This window comes from Haliotis asinina, chromosome 7 (assembly GCF_037392515.1).
Source record: "Haliotis asinina isolate JCU_RB_2024 chromosome 7, JCU_Hal_asi_v2, whole genome shotgun sequence".
In the NCBI taxonomy this organism is placed as follows: Eukaryota; Metazoa; Mollusca; class Gastropoda; order Lepetellida; family Haliotidae; genus Haliotis; species Haliotis asinina.
In genome coordinates, this window is record NC_090286.1 from 37,954,796 (window position 1) to 37,975,195 (window position 20,400).

At 40.4% G+C, this 20,400-nt stretch overlaps 2 protein-coding genes across 2 annotated transcripts in view; both read right to left on the reverse strand.

The window, feature by feature from the left end:
• Positions 1-2,394, reverse strand: part of LOC137291566 (uncharacterized) — a 14,249-nt gene extending 11,855 nt beyond the window's left edge. Inside the window, exon 1 of the mRNA XM_067822945.1 lies at positions 2,238-2,394. Coding sequence (XP_067679046.1) covers positions 2,238-2,334 — 97 coding nt within the window. The 5' untranslated portion in view covers positions 2,335-2,394. The remainder of the gene's footprint in view (positions 1-2,237) is intronic.
• Positions 2,395-6,327: 3,933 nt separating this feature from the next.
• Positions 6,328-20,400, reverse strand: LOC137291973 (uncharacterized). The gene is made up of 12 exons (XM_067823524.1): positions 20,283-20,400; positions 17,625-17,783; positions 17,153-17,247; positions 14,138-14,282; positions 13,923-14,054; positions 13,673-13,690; positions 13,214-13,437; positions 11,826-11,968; positions 10,928-11,070; positions 10,433-10,520; positions 6,780-7,011; positions 6,328-6,447 (listed from the first exon to the last, which is right to left on the reverse strand). Exons 7-12 carry the CDS (start codon positions 13,397-13,399, stop codon positions 6,328-6,330), a joined length of 912 nt encoding a protein of 303 aa, XP_067679625.1. The 5' UTR covers positions 13,400-13,437; positions 13,673-13,690; positions 13,923-14,054; positions 14,138-14,282; positions 17,153-17,247; positions 17,625-17,783; positions 20,283-20,400.

The following is a 20,400-nucleotide window of genomic DNA, read 5'->3' on the forward strand; positions in this document are numbered from 1 at the left end:
CTCGACTGATATACCCCATAATAACGATGTCATCATATATTTGTCTGATATAATTACCACATGAAAGTAACATAGGCCAAGTTAAGGCTTCATTAAATGTAAATAAAAAGAGAAAGTGTCACTGTCATTAAAAGCAGTATAACTGTTGTGACTTATAAATTTATCTCTGTGTGCTACAGGTGCTTTGAAACGGCGAGTAGGCAATATATTTCTCTGTTGCGGTTGTTGGGATCTGTGTGTCTCTGTGTTATGTGATTTGTGCTTATCTACGTGTTGTACATGTGTGTGTATATGTGTGTGGTGTTTGTTTGTGTGGTGTGTTTATGTGTGTTTGGTGCGTGTATGTGTGTATGCGAAGTGAGCGTATGTGCATGATGTAGGTATGTGTGTATGAGGTGAGTGTATATGTGTGTAGCGTAGGTATGTGTGTATATGAGGAGTGACTGGTTTTCTATATGTTTGAAGTGGATGACCAAATACCAGCGGAAAGTAATACAGACTTTGATCACTTATGAAACTGTGCAGACTGCATTCAAAATATGTTGGCACATTACCGGAATTGAGCAAGCCAAATAATTGACAGAGATTATCAGTATTAGTAACCTTCATGTCAGGATTCAGCATGTACTATGGTGATTATGAAACATATATTGACATCCGTTTTCACTCTACTTAAAATAACTTCAGTGAGAGCAATGTTCGGAAGGAATAATGTATACCAATTCTTTAATTGGCATTGAAGAACTTGCTGAGATACAAACGTTGCATACAGCTTGTGGGTAACAACGCCCTTTCATAGCGCGACGTTTCGGTGTAGATTAGTGCACCTTTATCAAGCTAGAAAACCCAAGTGGAGTACGTTATTGTATGCCAGTGCATGAAAGTTACATTTACTGACATTCTCTACGTCTGATTACATTGTAATATCCCTACGTTAAGAAAATCATAATATTGTCACTCAAATCTGTTGAAGACACCGGGGCACCTGTGAATTGAATATTTGTAAAGGTTTCGATACAAAGTTTAGATGCATTCACTCACTCGCTTGCTCGCTCTCGCGCACACACGCACACACACACGCACGCACGCACGCACGCACGCACGCACTGACTGACTGACTGACTGACTGACTCACTTACTCACTCGCTCTATCAAACACAATGTCGCCAAAATCGATCTTAGCAGTACAGAATCTTACGTTCAATGACTGAGTCTTATTCTCGTAGATAGTTGCTGTACAAGCAACCCACTTATTCGTCGTTCTTTGTTCTGGAAGTGTCTATTTAGTACTGTGGGGCCCTCTGTTCCTCGTTAACAATACATGTATATGTATATAGATATCATGGCTATTCAGTTTCACTTATTATGGTGAAAGGGTAATACTACCAGCAGAGATAAACCTCAAAGTATTCATGTCAAGACATTACGCGCATGAACACTTGCCTGCTGAACACAGACTGGCAGGGGTAATATCGTCATGGGCTTCATTCCGTGTGCCCATGTAGAGAATCAAACCCGGGCCTTCAGCGTGAGAAGTGGACACTTTAACGACTAGGCTACCCCACTTCCCACTTTAGGTTACGAAGCGACCGTACAATGTCAGCAATGGGACAAACAGAGACCATAATGCGAAGAGTCATTAATTGGCCGTATCTCTTCCTCTCCCTGTATTGAACGACACCTATGCTCAGTAACCGCCGACGTTTACGTATACATACAGGCTAGCTGCCTAGTGAAAATCGCAATACTAGTTCGTATAGTATTTTCGTAACCGTCGCACTCAGCAATATTCCAACTATATGACCACGATTGTAGATAAACGACTCTGGACCAGAAAATCCAGTGATCAACAACATGAACATATTAACACAAATGGGACACGAAGACATGTGTCAGCGAGTCTGACAACCCAATCCCTTATGCGTTATGAGACATTATTGGAAACTAATCATTTACCATCTATATGAACACAGGCATATCTGTTAAGACCGCTCATTTGATATGCATGAGTGAGTATGGTTTCAAGCCTCTTTTAGCAATATTCCAGGAATATCACAGCAGGGGACATCAGAATTGGGCTCCACAAATTGTAGCCATGGTGGAAATCGAATGCGGGTCTTCAGGGGGCGAGTGAACCATTTGGCTACTCCAACGGCCGACATTTTAGGTTTCACTTTGGATACGGAGAAAACGGACCCCAGCAAAAACGGTTTCTCGACATTTTAGGCTTCACTTACCCGATCTATCCTCCTCATCAGCATCCACGGACACAAGGAATACCGCCAGCATCAACATTAACATCAGCCTCAACATGCTCACATTGCCTGTCGCCATGTTTCTTGACGGCACGATACACCACCCAGTGAGGGGAAAGAGAGAGAGATGGAGGCCACGTCACGTGATATGAGACGTAGACAGCACGAGGAAAGGAGTGTGGATGCTGGGGTTGCGATTGGTTGGTACTGAGAACTGATGAGACGGTAGGGTGGGGTGTGTGGGGTGCACGCTAGTTACAGCAATTAGGGTACGGTGTGATATTAGAGAACAGGTAGAGATGAGTAAGAGAGTCAGTATCATGTTTCTCGTGAGTCATAGACAAAAACGTCCACTTTCCGTAGGTCTGAACATGGTTGAAACACCGCTTGGGCAGGATTTGTATGATTGTCTTTCATCGTGGCACAAAGAGCGCCAGAATTTCCTGAAACATTTTTAATGTAGACACAAAATGTTTGGGGGTGTTTGGAATATTGCTCGACATGAAAATGAAAAAAAATGGTTATATGATGTGAGTTTTGTCATACACCTTTGCGGATGCTTACTGTTTTACCCTCAAACGGTGTCTAGATGTTGTTTCAGATACTGACTGTTGTTTCAGGAAGGTGTGGTGAAAAGGGTTTAACATCGCACTTTAGAATATGACGATGTGCCTGTGTGTTTGTGAGTGGCTGTTTACGTGTGGCTTGCTAGTGCAGAATTAGTCCAGCTGCTTATATAGTGCCAGCTCACTGAGATACCATACCGAAGTTAAGCATGAATACCCCACTCAGACACAGACTCCGACCAATCCTTGTTGTACGCAGTAATGCCGAGCGCAGCGACAAAGATGCACCGAATTTTAACGTCTTTCGGTATGACGCGCCCGGAGATAGAATAAGCGATTCTTCGGAAAGCACCGGGTAGCACTTACTTTCATTTTTGATATCTTTTCCCGATCCCCTGAAGATAGATGTGTGACTGCAATTATCCTCATCACGTCCATAAACAGATGACCCATGGACGAAGGAAGGATCAACTGCACGTGTCAGTGACACTTGACCTTGAACAGTTGTATCCCTACTCGTGTTGATGACTGAGTACCACCTCGACTTCTACTTCTGATAATGAAAAGGGTTTATGTGAAAGTCTGATGGAGATTTAAATTCTGTAACGCAGAGGTGAAGTGGATTTAAAATTAAAACGAATGGTAGGTTTTAAATGTACCAAACTTCAGTAACCTTCAAAACCTCAAGCTTTGCCTACAATGTTTTGGGCGTTTCGTTTGCTGTTAACGCTGCACTCATCAATACTCCAGCTATAAACAGCGGTGGTCTGTGAATTATGGAGTGCTCAATAGCATGTATCAGTATGAGGTGGGTGAGTGAGTGAGTTTAGTTTTACGCCGCACTCAGCAATATTCCAGCTATATATGGCGGTGGTCTGTAAATAATCGAGTATGCACCAGACAATCCAGTGATGAACATTGATCTGTGCAACTGGGATACGATGCCATGTGTCAAGCCAGCGAGTCTGACCACCCGATCCCATTAGTCGCCCCTTACTACAAGCAAGGGTTGCTGAAGACAAATTCTAACCGGGACTACTAAACATGAAGTGTTGCACATACGTTGAATATTGTGGTACGGCAACTCTGCAATATGTAACATATAACTGGACATTCATGATTTCACAATGCCTTCATTAAGAATAACAGGAAGAGTTACCTCTTCAAATATTACCTGCTTGTTTTAATTGGTGATAATGACGATACCCTATCTTGTTATTAAACAAATCCTTTCTTGAACCAATATTTTAAAGAAACATTCTGTTTTTCAGAAGTTAATCAATGTGTCAGATCCTACATACTGCCTTGAAAATTGATTTTCCTGCTTTATTTCATACGAGTATTGATATATTTTTATAAAAGCTACATATTGAATAATAATAGTAATTCATTTTCTTTTAAGAACACTTTTATTGACGTATTACATATTGAGAAGGTTCCACAATGTGTGAAAGAAAGAGAGACGAGGGCATACTGGAGGTGGGTTTCATCACAGAGGATGCAGTATAATGGTGACATATTCCTGCTCAGTTAAGAAATAGAAAGAATTCTGTGTGTATTCTTGAAATCCATAATTATGTTTGAGATTGATATAAAACTGTCTGTAACAAGAGTTGTTCCATTTATCCAATAGCTTGTATGTTTGTTAAGCTATCAAAAATTGCACGAGAGAGAGGGAGAGAAAGAGAGAGAGAGTGAGGAGGAGAGAGAGAAAGGCAAGATTTTAAAAATCGGTGAAGATTCTTGAAAATAATTACGTTTCAGATTGTTATGGACATGAAAACTGTCCATAAGACGTAACTTACAAACGTGCATGCTCAATGTACAATCAAAACACCAACAACGCCAATATAATACTCGATTAGGGCCGACGTCACAGTGGTGACAAATTGATGAATGAAACGTTAAACACCAGCTGCAGCTGCACAAACACGTCAGGATCATGTTGCCACACTCACAGCCTGGCTCGCAATGTTATACCCGAGACACTGTTCACAGCGGCATACAGTATAACGCTTATTCGCATTGTCACTTCAACATGCAAGTCTTGCTAAATCGCCCTATATAAAGAAACGATGTACTACCTTTGAAACAACTGTGTACTGGTTGATCATAACATCTGATGTCTCCCTGTCGGCTCGCTTCGGCTCGTTGCTCGTGCTTACTGATTGCTCGACCGTTTGACAACAAATACTTATAGGTTATCAAAATGGGCGCTTGAAGAATCAGTCGCATTAGAAACATAAAAAACACAATGGTTATGTGTATATTTTTGGTGTACGGAAAACATACATTGCAATATAAGTGAGTATGGTATATTCCAGCAATATAGCCACAGGGGACACAAAAATGGGCTTCAAACATTGTTCCCACTTGGGGAAAAGAACCCGGGTCTTCGGCGTGAACAGCGAACGTTTTAACCACTAGGCAAAAATTAGATGAAAACCAATTCATCAATATTACGCAATAACCGAAAATACAATGGTGATAGAGTTAATATTTAACGTCATATAGGCACTATTTCAGTCATAACGTGACAGGAACATAATATTGAAATGTTTGAGTATTATAAAAACCTGTCGACAAAGGACAGTAAAACAACTAGAATATCACAATTTGATTTAAAACTAGCATGGAAAGTTAAAACTAATATCACAAAGTACAAAACCCGGCTCTCTGTTCACATATGTATAAACGTCATGTCATTTGTTTAGATAAAAAATTCACTTATTCATGATATATAAAATGCATTGCTGATTAAGAAAAAGCAAATAAACAAAATTATAGGAGTTTAATCGCATATCAAAAGTGCAATATGTTGTACATGGGTTTACTTCCCTCGAAACGAAGCAGACGCGATACCGAACCCAGTCAGAGCCGTTGGGTGTGCACTCAGATGTGACGCAGCCTTTTCATTGGTCACTGGTTCATTTGCCGACACGCCTAGCCGAACTTTTGTTGCACGTGGTCAGTGATTGAAGTTGTGCATTGCATACTGTCATTAGCAGACAGGCAGGCAGACATATAGGTGTCAATAAACCAGACACTGAGTTTTCTCTGGGACAGAGTCTGCTTATCACAATCAACATTTTTATTTTAGTAGATTATTTACTTGCTTGCGTATACAATCACGTTTTGACTGTTTACTCCGTGTAGGCATACTGTTTCAAGCTCCGCGAACCTATTCGCTGGGCATGCGTTATGAGCGCAGCGCTGCATAGCTGTTGAAAACACTGGGGGAAACTTAGTGAATCGTTTGAACTCCGTTATCGCAGGTGTTTCTTCATCGCGTTTTTTGAATTGGCATTTTCAAATATTTGCTTCGGTAAGTGCATACCGAAAGGTATCAGAATCTGCAATGTTGTGTTTTAAGTTGCATATGACCTTTAATATAAAACCTGAATATAGAATAACACTTATACGTTGTTGCATATACTGATTTAGTTCAGTTTGTAGACATCTATGTATTTGATCAATACGATGATCATTATGCAGGTTAACCATTGTCATTCTGGAGACTCAATGTCCAGAGTTGCTAGCATTTCCTGTATCTTGTCATCCCCGTGAGTGGCGCTCAAGCTCCGTCGGTAGAGATGTCTTGAGGTTTCCTTGGAGAGACGACACATCTGTGGAAAATACAAATACCACACCATCAGCAATTGTAAGTTCGAATAAGATGATATGGAGGTGAATTTATTTTTACGAAACTGAAAAGTAGCTTGCGAGTGTGTGAATGAGCTGTACGCTGTTTTTAGCTATGTTCCATCAATACCACGATCGGGGACTCCAGAAATGGGCTTTATAAATTGTACCAACGTGGGAAATCGAACCCGGATCTTCTGCGTGATAAGCCAACGCTTCCACCGCCAGGCTTAGATAACTTGTGACATGACTCAAGGCAATTAATAGGTAGAATCTCACGGATAGACTTAAGACATGCAAAATATACGTAGGTTACGTATACAGCTAATTCTAATTGTTTCCGATTACTGTTGTCATGTATTTCAGTTTGAATATCGGCTGTACTTACATCCCTGCAGTAATACTGGTCCTCTGTGAAGCACACGTGGTACTGACACCGGAAGTACAGTTTCTTATAACCGGAAAAGGCGAATGTTTCGAAAATCTCGCTGCGCCATGTAGTGACGTCATTGTTCGAGAAGACGATTTGGGCATCTCTGGGAGAACATCTGGATTCCACATGTCAAACGTTTAATTAAATCCTTTCATGAATCAGAAATTAAAGTCTACTTACAGAGTAGAAGAAATCAGAACACAGTACAAACAAAAGGACAACGCACAGCTATTGTACATTGAATATTGAAACAGCTTCCATTTATGTAGTGATTGAGTAAGTTTAGTTTTACACCGCACTCAACAATATTCCAACTATACGGTACAGCCTGTAAATAATCGACTCTGGACCCGACAATCCATTGATCAACAACATGAACATCGATCCACGCACGGTGCTAATTTAGAGCGATTGGTTTTTTTAAAATCTCGCCCATGGGCGAAAATCATTTGGCCAATGGGTGAGAATATTTACTTTTACTCAAAATACATCTTTTTTCCATGTTTTGGAGGTTGTAAATGGATGAATGTATGTTCATAAGTATCGTGACACAAATTTCAACTCATTTTCACTTAATTCCATTAATTTAGCGCGATTTAACAAAATCCATTTGGCCCATGGGCGAGAATATTTTACTCAAAATACATCTTTTTTCCATGTTTTGGAGGTTGTGAATGGATGAATGTATGTTCATAAGTATCATGACACAAATTTCAACTCATTTTGACTTAATTCCGTTAATGTAGTGCGATTTAACAAAATCTCACCCATGGGCGAAAACCATTTGGCCCATGGGCGAGAATATTTCCTTTTACTCCAAACACATCTTTTCCAATGTTTGGGGGGGATGTAAATGAATGCAAGTGCATTTATGAGTATCATGACAGAAGTTTCCACTCATTTTGACATAATTCCGCAAACTGAGAGCGATTTTAAAAAGTCTCACCCAACATTTTGGCCCATGGGCGAGAAAATTTACTTTCACTCAAAATACATTTTTTCCAAGTTTTGCAGGTTGGAAATGAAAGCAAGTATATTTATGAGGTTGTCATGACAGAAATTTCAACTCATTTTGAATTAATTCTGCTAATTTAGACCGACTGTCAAAAATCTCGCCCATGGGCCAAATGGTTTTCCCTTTACTCCAAATACATCTTTTCCAATGTTTTTGAAGGATGTAAATGAATTAAACTGAGTATCATGGCACAAAATTCAACTCATTTTGACTTAATTTTGCTAATTCACTGCGATTTTTAAAAAATATGCCAGAATAATTACCTTTACTTCAAAATACATCTTTTCCTGTGTTTTGAGGTTGTAAATGAATGAAGATATATTTATAAGTATCATGGCACAAAATTCAACTTATTTTGACTTTATTCCGCTAATTTCAAACAAGTACAAGAATCTACACTTCCACTCAAAATTCATAGTTTTTTTTTATTGTTTTATAGGTTGTAAATGAATGGAAGTGTGTTTATAAGTATCATGACAAAAAAATATGAACTCATTCCGGTTTTAATTCGACTAATCTCGCTCGTGGACGAAAATATTTTCATTTGCTTGTTTTCTTTAAAAATTGCAAACATATGGTATAAATATAGGTCAATTATAATGACAAATAATTTCAGTTTAAATTAGTGGGTTTAGTTTTATGTCGCACTCAGCAATATTCTAGCAATATGGCGGCGGTCTATAGATAATCGACTTTAGACCAGACAATCCAGTGATCAACAGCAGTAGCATCGATCTGCACAACTGGGAACCGATGACATGTGTCAGCCCGGTTAGCGAGTCTGACGACCCGATCCCGTTAGTCGCCTCTTACAAGCATAGTCGCCTTTCATGGCAAGCATTGCTTGCTGAAGCCCTGTTCTACTCCAGATCCTCATAGGTCCTGAACGTAGAGCTATGAAATTGAAGTTATTTGTTGCTGAAGCCCTGTTCTTCTAAAGATCTTCACGGGTCCTGAACGCAGATCTTTACTTCCAGCAGCATATACAGTACACACAGAATACTAAGCCTTGAGGTTTTATGGGGTATTGTCCTATTTGTCAGACCAGAAATAATCTACAATAGGGACAGGTCACTCTCTTGCTTTCTTTACCATTTGTACGAATTAACATGAGCATCGTCCTGTTCCAACGCACACAGTGACTTGGTTTGTTTCCATCGCAACTTCGGCTGCGTTTAACAGTACTTCAGACAGTTTACTGTATCAGTCGAAATCTTACAATGAATGAATGAATGAATTAAGAGCAAGAAGTATTAGTCAATGAATGAAAGAAATAATAAAAGAAATAAGTACATATGTGAATGAATGAACGAATAAATGATACACAACGGTCATCTCTTCCAAAACAAAACTATCGTTATATCACATGTGCTTGTCAAAGTCGCCCTGGTCAAACATAACAATTGTCAGACAGGTTAAAACAACAAACTATCTGGTTGACTGCACAGCTGCCTGTTGACGTAGTATACCCACATCACCTAATTTTCCTGCGAAAGTTTCAATTACATCACCATCCTTAATATAATAAGCACAGAACACAGAAGGCCGTATATCTGTAACCACTGAACCGTGGCGTCTCACTGTTCCCAAGTTCCCAAGTGGGGGTGTCCTTCTCTACCTTTTCCATTAATCTTTCAAACATCTAACAAGCTCAAAGCATGCAACTTTTAACTAAAATGTGATATACATATCATGTGCTTTTATGTATTATTCAGTTTATACATTATCGTTTTATGATGCATATATGTATGACATGCAGGACAGGTATTGGGTATTTTGTGTTAATTTACCATTTCCATTTTCATAATGCATAAAAAGACACTCATTAATCTATCACTGAGTTTTGTTATTCTTTCACTCCAGCATGGTTGCTAAATCCCCTCTGATCATAGTATATGGACTCTCCCATATCCAATTCACCTAATCCTGAGAAATCAACCAGGCATGACATACCCACATCACCTAATTAATTTTCCGTACCTATCGAGTAAAACAATACATAAAATGGGAGGACACCCTAATAACTAATGGCAGTGACCCTTGTAGAGAGTAACCTCACTCTCACAAACCCACAGATGGAGGAGAAGCGGACGTGTTTGTCGGGGATTCTTCTGGCTTTGCTAAATAAATCGTACATAAACATGTGAAATAGTTTGCTTTGATTGTGTAACTACCCACATTGTGACATTGAGACCATCCTGATTTATCGAGTAAAATACGATTGTATAGTTTAGACATGACACTTTTGTCATATTTATCTTCAGTTCAGAGTGCGTGTGCGTGTGCGTGTGCGTGTGCGTGTGCGTGTGCGTGCGTGCGTGCGTGCGTGCGTGTGTGTGTGTGTGTGTGTGTGTGTGTGCTGATTGAGAATCAGAACATGACCTTGGAAACCCCCACAACCCAGGTGGATTATGTAAGTGAGGATTTGTTTAAAAAATGAAAGCTCAGTTCTCTACTTTAGCTTAACGTTACTCGGTACCGATACAAAACACACACTGAGCCGCACTATGTGACTCCGTACCCGTGTTCGTCTGTGAAGATGACGTTGTGCCTATGGTCCAGAGTCCCTGCAGAGCAGTTGAATGGAGAGATGGCATTCACGCCGAAATCTGAAACCAACAAAGTCTAAACTGAAACAGATACTGTAAGTATGAACGTGATCTGGTTAAGGTTAATACAGATCCCCTTGGAAGGTATGAGCGTTCAATATTACACCGCACCCGACAATATTCCAGCTATATGGCACAAAACTGAACAATGCAGTGATCAGCAGCATGAGCATTGGTCTACGTAATTGGGATACGATGTGTCAACCAACTAAGCGAGCCTGATCACCCGATCCCGTTAGTCGCATATTACGACAAGTATGGTTTACTGAAGATCAATTTTAATACGGATCTTCACGAGTACCTTTCGTTGGAAAATAGTGAGCGAGGATTACTGACACGAAAGTGCTTCTTTCTTTAACGCTTCTGAGTTTCGTCATAACTGCATAACTCTGAGTGTCTGGTCATACCCTCCACGTTGTTCAGCTTCAGCTGGAGACGGACTTGCTGGCCCAACGTTGCTACGGTTACAGGCAGGTTGCTGGCGGGGTCGATGACGTCCAGGCTCACGGACAACGCGCTCTCCGTAAGAGCTGTAAATTTGTCGGCAGGCCTGGTAACAACAGGAATAATGTGTCAGTGAGGAAACATTTTAATGTATGTATGAATGCATGTATGTGTATGTGCGTGTGTATGTGTGTGTCTGTGTGTCTGTCTGTGCGTGCAAGTGTGCGTGCGTGCGCGCGGGCGGGCGGGCGTGGGTATGTATGCATGCATGCATGTATGTTTGCATGGATGTTTTGAGCCTAAATACTCCTGATATGTGAATGCGACAAATACTGAATTTTGAAGAATGCTTCACACCACTCACATAAACGTAATACCGACAACCATTTGTCGCTAGTTTCCGGTCACGTGACATCTAATCACATGTACTACAGACTGTACACATGACTACTGAGAAGTCCTAACGTTTTCGGTTCTCGTGGGTCACCAGCGAAGCACATTGAAGACCGACTGACAGCAGTACGTGTCATATATATCACATATGCACATATGCACACATAACGCTTTGTCGAGCAACCATTGTTCCTGTGTTTCGTCGTTGTGACGTCATTAAACAATAGGACGTGACGTCACACGTGCAAGTGTATCATGACTTTACGAAACTCAGGGACGAGGGCACCACAAACATTCACTTTGGTTTCGTGAAACGTCGTATCAGATGCATGCTCTAATAGTCTCTATTTCATGCACGTCATGCAGATATTGTTCAGCATGCACATATCAGAGGTGTTTTAGACTCAAAACGTTTTGATTGCCCATCCTACAAATTTCGCTCTTTTCATCTCATGCGTATACACGTACTTGTCAGTTTTCGAGGTGGTATCACTCTCCAAAGTTCTGGCTTTAGTAAAGTCGCACTTCACCTCAAACATGGTTTCATAGGCAGATGAAGTGCCTAGATACTCATTGAATCTGAACTTCCAGGAGTAAGCCTCACTTGACAGCTGCAACATAAATGTAACTTTTTAAAGTTCGTAGGAGGGACAGACTTTTAGCAGATTTCACTTTTTTCGAAACTGAATGGTTGATGCGGTCTGCAGTCATCTAAATACGGTTATCTAGAGAATATTCGAAGTTGACCACATGAATGAAGAATTTACTTATGATTACGATTACGTTCTTCGTCGCAGCACAAATTACGTCATTTGAAAATATAAAATAATCACATTCAATAATAGTCACCATGAGTTTATGAATACTGACATGCTGAGGAGCAAAATGGCATCAATGAATGATGACACGATTACACGATGCCAATTTACACTCATCAGAGGGGTACACAAAGTACGCAGTCTAGACTACCAGTTGTCCGACTGGACAGGCGGCTGACTTTGTGTGCTGGCGATTAGGTGCCTGACTCTGAAGGTGCCGGTTCGAAGCTCGGATGGGACTCAACCAAACGAGTACTAGAATTTGTACTTTGCTAAGAAAGTGTAATCCCAAATATTTTTCAACTATTAAAACATGAGTGAGCGAGTGAGTTAGGTTCAATGTCGCACTCAGCAATATTCCAGCTATGTGGCGTCTGTCAGTGAATAATCGACTCTGGACCAGACAATCTAGTGATCAACGGCATCGATCAGCACAGCGAGCCTGGCCACCGATCCTGTTTGTCGACTCTTGTGACAAGCATGGGTTACTGAAGACCCGCATCTTCACGCCGGGTTTCCATAGCTGTCGGTTGCCTCTTGAAAGAAAACACGATATGTAAAGTATAACGTACAAAATACACAACAATGAGTTTAGGTTACAGTACACAAGGTGAATGCCTCTTACCAAAAGCATGGGTTACTGAAGGTCAATATTGTAGCCGGACCTTCACGTGAATCATTCCTATGATCTCAGTCTTTTAATACATTTACTGCTGATTTGCATTAGTGAAAACAAATAAAACGTGTCTTTGATATTGTGGAAAAGTGTTTAGGAACATCTAAAATTATCCTTGTTGACATTTGGCATTTTCCATTTTCTGTTGGGATATTGCAGATGGGGGTCAACATACAATGCCACGCCCTCGAATGCCACCGTATCACGGTCATAAGACTTATTCAGCGCTACAGTGATACAGAGCTCACGGTAGACAGACCAAGGAGGGGACCTCCACGCATCAGAACGATTGCTGAAAATAGATACCTCCGTCATTAAGGAAGGCGGGTACCGTTTCTTTTGGCGTTTAGTGTATATTGTACCTCGGTTCCTCGACAGTCAGGAATGAAACTGCCATTGGCGCTTTGCGTCACCTTCAGCGTCCCCGTACCACCAGCTTCGAAATAGTCAAAATTGCTTCGGGTACAGTCATTGACAGTGTTTCCATGTTCATCTATAGCAGAAACATCCCGGAAGATAGTCCCCCTTTGATCTACACGAAACATCATCACATTACGTCCTTGGATCTTGAAGCAGTAGAACTTGGCTGAAATATATAAAATTATCATATGTGACGTCATTTTCGTTTAAATACCAATATGCGGTCCGATCAAACCATGTCCGTAATTTGACTATAGGCTTACTGGCATATGCCACAAATTTGATATCATGATCATTTTCTCTTGTACAATTTGTTTTCATAATTGTGCCTCAAATATTTATCAGCTCATTATACATTACATTATGTCACTACATTGAACTTATATAGCCAATGAACTTACCGTCAGCTTTCTCTTTTTCTGAAAAACACATCAGTACATACAGTTCCACGCAGGTACTAACTCTTGGATTATTCAATCATCCATCGAATTGTATGTGTGTATGACATGAAGTACACAAACACACACGGACGCACTCACGCACATTCATGTCTATACGAGTTTATTTTAACATTAACAGCACAATTTTTTTCTACCCACGCCAGTATCCACTTTCAACTAATAATCGAAACATTATTTAAGTTAGAGGTACCTTTATCGCAAGACTTCCCCTGCCAGCCTATCTGGCAGCCATATTTGCAGAGACCGGAAGTGGTGTTGCAGGCCTCCCCTCAGCAGTGACATTGGTAGGCGCAGTTCTCTCCAAAACGGCCAGGGATGCAGTCTGGAATTATTTTTGGTTGGAATCAGAAACGGGACTTCGGAACAACAGCAAATGATCAACGGTAATGATGAAAACTCACTCACCTGAAGGCTTCTGACAGAGGAACAGTTGTGGGTTCAAGCATCTTTCGATCGACCATTTCTTCGTTTGTGACTTCCACACTGGGCAAGTAACTCCAAGGCCAGGGTTGTACCTGACATTATCTTCGAAGTTCGTGTACGGGAGGTACTATAAATAAATTCATTGCTAAAAAACACAGTTTGCATTCCCTAGAAATGTAATTAAGGCTAAGGGACCGTTTATTTTGTATGGATAGTTGAGGTTATGATTATGTTTATGGACAAGCATGTACAATGTGAAAGAGTGCCCCCAAACTAAACAACATGCAAAAATGGCCCCGTCTGTATCCTCCCCAAAACCAAACAAAACAGAAAAGTGACAGCCGTACATAAAATGTGAAGTTGCTCGTGGTGGAATCACAAATATGGTTTTATCAATGCTGATTATTGGGAACACAATTTAAGGTCAAGGATGTTCATTGTGATTTAAGAAATAGAAAAATAGTGGAGAACAAATAGGCAGATGGGATTAATGTTCTTGGACTGTATGTCAACCATAAATTCAAAGGGATGTTAAAGGAACTAAGTGAAAGATATGTTTTATTGAATAGCGGTGTGAGTGAGTGGTCAAGTTTCTTGTCGTGAGTAATATACCCATGGAAACAAATACGGAGACACATGAAATTACAAGAGTTCCACTATTTATTTCACAACAGTGTAATGCATACCTTGTGAAGAAACCTGCAAACGAATAAGGGAAAAGCCTGTACTTTTATATGGTCCCTTATTTGTTTCATTAAGTAGATGTTGCAGTGATCATTGCTAAGTATGATACTGTCGGTCTGTTTCGTTTAGTGTATCCCTACGTGATGATGAATCTTTGACTTAGGGAATGTATCATGATTTCGATGATCACTTAATAAGTGAAAAGTATGTGCATTATCCAGTGGGTATGTGATACCGTGGGATAAAGTCTTCAAATTGTCTATCCGCCCACCCGTTTGTCTGTAATCACTTCGTTTATGGAGCAGAACCTGAAAACCGTTCATACGGTCTTTCTAAAACTTTGTATGCATCAAACAAGTACTGACGTGGTGCCTTTTTGACATTTTCAGAATTGTACTTTGTTATTCTTTTCTGTTTTTTATGGGTACAAGCTGGGGTTAGATCGAACCCAGGCTGGGGTTTGAACGATGAATGAGAGCGACGTCATATCTTTTTTCTCGGGGTGACTTGAAATGTGTCACGAATGTAAACGAAGGATTAGCTGGTCTATTGACCATCTCGCCACGAGACCTTCGAAAGATATGTTACTAGGCACCTGAATTATCTGCCCTTTAATCACGTATGTGACTGCCTGCCCTTTAATCACTTAGCTTAATCGCCAGATCCTTATATATATGTTTGAACCTTTACATATGTGTTAACCTGGCATTTAACGGGAACCTTTTGATATTTTCACATTTTCTAAAGTTAATATTTCAATGGCTAGACTTAGGAACTGGTGACCCATGTTGCCACATTGATAGAATAACTAATTTTAAAACAAAAATACACAATTTATATGCAAGTTTAAATATAAAGCCATATGAAATTAAATGGTAAGGAGCAATTACAGCCCAACCATGGGCTCTTAACAGAAACAAGCAGATTCTTTTATATTTTTGCTTTCTTTTTATTTTTTACAGAATCACTCGAAAAACTTCATCGTCTTTACAGATTCATTATCTTGCGTTCAAGCACTTCAGAATTTTACTTCAAGTCACCCTAACCTATCCAACCATCAGAAACATTGTAGAACTTTACAACGATCTTTCGATTAGCCAATGCGACATCGTCCTCTGCTGGCTACCAGGTCACGTCGACATCGCAGGTAACGCACATGCCAATGCTACAGCTAAAGCAGCTCTTGACAAGCCCTTATCTCCACTGCTGATCCCACCCAGTGGCGTCAAACCCAGTGGCACTATCAGCAGTTATACACAGGATTTTATACAAAAGAGGTGGGACACCCAGGTAGGAAGAAGTAAACTTCATGAACTGAAACCAACAATTGTTTGTACCTACTTGGGTTGTCAGTCAAGACGTGATGAAGTAGTTTTAAGACGATGTCGTCTAGACTACAGAGGGTTTACTCATGGCTATCTGCTGAAAACGGATGGGGATGGACCTCCCATGTGTGTCTTTTGCGATGAAGTATTCACCATCATGCATATTTTGCTTGACTGGGTGGACTATTCGACTACAAGGAACTCCCGTTTTGTTGCAAGAGTTCTGAAAGATCTGTGTGAGCGGGCATCTGATCGTAAATTACGTGACGGTAGTTGTTGTGTATCATAAATTGTAGTTTTGTAAAGAGAATAACGAATTGCTTGCTTTTGTATTTGGTGCTATGACATTTTCTGTTTTCAAATGGTAGTGAAATGAAAATGTATGTTTTTGAAACAAAACTTTTTGGACCATGGACTGAGAATAAATGCAAAGTCGTCACTGTATGTTTGGAATAATATCGATGTGACTGAAAGCCCAACTCAACTCAACTAAAGAAGAAGTGTGGGGAGGGGTGAGCTGGTTTGTGTGTGTGTGTGTGTGTGTGTGTGTGTGTGTGTGTGTGTGTGTGTGTGTGTGTGCGTGCGTGTGCGCGCGCTAGATTTCAAGGGAGATAACTCGATCACAAATATGATTAAAATGCAGACCACATGTGAAAGTCACTCATATTGACTTTGTCAAAAACATTTTCAGGTATGATTTATTAAGTATATACTTTTTTCTTTTCAAAATAGGGAGAGTTTCATTAGTGTAATGACAAACACCCCTCAGAAAAATTACTTCTTAAAAACATAATTCATCGAAACAAAATCATTAAGCCAAGTCGAGTTCTAAATATACTTATTACACAGCTACCAGTCTATATCACAGTCTGCAGAACATATACTATTTCCCTTTTTTGAAGAAGAGGTTTGCTTCAAATCAACATACCCTCATTACCAACCTTTCAGGATTCGCCGACTGAGGTCGGGATGAGTTATCCGCCCTTACCTTGAGCTCTGCTGTTGGTCCTGGCCGATACATCCACTTCCTATCAAAATTTCGTAGAATTCCGAGCCATTGTGCACCTCTCACGCTGACCATGTCTGACATATACGAGGTAATATGTTAGCAGGTCGCAAGCACAATGACAGACATTGGTCATGAATCTTTACTTGTTAAAAGAAAGTATATTTACTAAGTATGATTTTTGCTCTTTCAGCGTGTTGTGGGTACCCTGTGTTGTAGGTCATATGCCTTTAACCTTCTAGCGCCTTAGGTTTAGGTTATCAGAAGTAATAATGTCCATGATACTATATACACTAAGAACATGGCCATGGGTTCAACAGAAAATGGGTACCCGTTGGGATACCATTAACGTTCTAGCGCCTCAAAGACAACATAGGGTAAACTGTCCATCGTGTTGTATGCGCTTTGAGCGTGTGCCATATTATTATTTTTTAAGGAGGTTGGTGATACATACCTGTGAAGAGTCGGTTCTCATCTTTGTTGGTAATGACTCTGAGTCTGGAACCCAACTGATCACACTCACTTGTGGCCTTAGAGTACCTCAACTGGGTCGAGCCCAACTTGTAGCAAGACTGAAGTTTCAGCATCCATCCCTCAGGACACATGAACCTTTCTGAAAGTCCCCAACTTTGTCATTAATAGGTGTAATTAGATTATGTGTAATTTTTGGTATATGGCGAAATGAAGAATTGTACTAGGGGTTGGTTTAAAATGAGGTGATAAACAATACAGACAAACGTTTAGATGATTTCTTTTGTTTCGAAAGTGCGTGGTTTCGATACAAACTTTTAACACTGAAAGGTCGCACTGTCAAATAAAAAAGGATTATCCAAGTTTGTCAGTATTATACTTCCCAACCTCGAAAACTATCTCGACTGATATACCCCATAATAACGATGTCATCATATATTTGTCTGATATAATTACCACATGAAAGTAACATAGGCCAAGTTAAGGCTTCATTAAATGTAAATGAAAAGAGAAAGTGTAACTGTCATTAAAAGCAGTATAACTGTTGTGACTTATAAATTTATCTCTGTGTGCTACAGGTGCTTTGAAACGGCGAGTAGGCAATATATTTCTCTGTTGCGGTTGTTGGGATCTGTGTGTCTCTGTGTTATGTGATTTGTGCTTATCTACGTGTTGTACATGTGTGTGTATATGCGTGTGGTGTTTGTTTGTGTGGTGTGTTTATGTGTGTTTGGTGCGTGTATGTGTGTATGCGAAGTGAGCGTATGTGCATGATGTAGGTATGTGTGTATGAGGTGAGTGTATATGTGTGTAGCGTAGGTATGTGTGTATATGAGGAGTGACTGGTTTTCTATATGTTTGAAGTGGATGACCAAATACCAGCGGAAAGTAATACAAACTTTGATCACTTATGAAACTGTGCAGACTGCATTCAAAATATGTTGGCACATTACCGGAATTGAGCAAGCCAAATAATTGACAGAGATTATCAGTATTAGTAACCTTCATGTCAGGATTCAGCATGTACTATGGTGATTATGAAACATATATTGACATCCGTTTTCACTCTACTTAAAATAACTTCAGTGAGAGCAATGTTCGGAAGGAATAATGTATACCAATTCTTTAATTGGCATTGAAGAACTTGCTGAGATACAAACGTTGCATACAGCTTGTGGGTAACAACGCCCTTTCATAGCGCGACGTTTCGGTGTAGATTAGTGCACCTTTATCAAGCTAGAAAACCCAAGTGGAGTACGTTATTGTATGCCAGTGCATGAAAGTTACATTTACTGACATTCTCTACGTCTGATTACATTGTAATATCCCTACGTTAAGAAAATCATAATATTGTCACTCAAATCTGTTGAAGACACCGGGGCACCTGTGAATTGAATATTTGTAAAGGTTTCGATACAAAGTTTAGATGCATTCACTCACTCGCTTGCTCGCTCACGCGCACACACGCACACACACACGCACGCACGCACGCACGCACTGACTGACTGACTGACTGACTGACTGACTCACTTACTCACTCGCTCTATCAAACACAATGTCGCCAAAATCGATCTTAGCAGTACAGAATCTTACGTTCAATGACTGAGTCTTATTCTCGTAGATAGTTGCTGTACAAGCAACCCACTTATTCGTCGTTCTTTGTTCTGGAAGTGTCTATTTAGTACTGTGGGGCCCTCTGTTCCTCGTTAACAATACATGTATATGTATATAGATATCATGGCTATTCAGTTTCACTTATTATGGTGAAAGGGTAATACTACCAGCAGAGATAAACCTCAAAGTATTCATGTCAAGACATTACGCGCATGAAACCTTCACGATAATATGACACTTGCCTGCTGAACACAGACTGGCAGGGGTAATATCGTCATGGGCTTCATTCCGTGTGCCAATGTAGAGAATCAAACCCGGGCCTTCAGCGTGAGAAGTGGACACTTTAACGACTAGGCTACCCCACTTCCCACTTTAGGTTACGAAGCGACCGTACAATGTCAGCAATGGGACAAACAGAGACCATAATGCGAAGAGTCATTAATTGGCCGTATCTCTTCCTCTCCCTGTATTGAACGACACCTATGCTCAGTAACCGCCGACGTTTACGTATACATACAGGCTAGCTGCCTAGTGAAAATCGCAATACTAGTTCGTATACTATTTTCGTAACCGTCGCACTCAGCAATATTCCAACTATATGACCACGATTGTAGATAAACGACTCTGGACCAGAAAATCCAGTGATCAACAACATGAACATATTAACACAAATGGGACACGAAGACATGTGTCAGCGAGTCTGACAACCCAATCCCTTATGCGTTATGAGACATTATTGGAAACTAATCATTTACCATCTATATGAACACAGGCATATCTGTTAAGACCGCTCATTTGATATGCATGAGTGAGTATGGTTTCAAGCCTCTTTTAGCAATATTCCAGGAATATCACAGCAGGGGACATCAGAATTGGGCTCCACAAATTGTAGCCATGGTGGAAATCGAATGCGGGTCTTCAGGGGGCGAGTGAACCATTTGGCTACCGACATTTTAGGTTTCACTTTGGATACGGAGAAAACGGACCCCAGCAAAAACGGTTTCTCGACATTTTAGGCTTCACTTACCCGATCTATCCTCCTCATCAGCATCCACGGACACAAGGAATACCGCCAGCATCAACATTAACATCAGCCTCAACATGCTCACATTGCCTGTCGCCATGTTTCTTGACGGCACGATACA

What these genes read in the sequence shown, in the direction of transcription:
- LOC137291973 (XM_067823524.1), bottom strand. Translation starts at nt 13,399, where the DNA reads ATGATGTTTCGTGTAGATCAAAGGGGGACTATCTTCCGGGATGTTTCT. An exon ending in CTGACTGTCGAGGAACCGAG is followed by an intron (nt 11,969 to 13,213) that starts GTACAATATACA and finishes TTTATGTTGCAG; the next exon opens with CTGTCAAGTGAGGCTTACTC. An exon ending in AATTAGAATTAGCTGTATAC is followed by an intron (nt 6,448 to 6,779) that starts GTAACCTACGTA and finishes TATTTTCCACAG; the next exon opens with ATGTGTCGTCTCTCCAAGGA.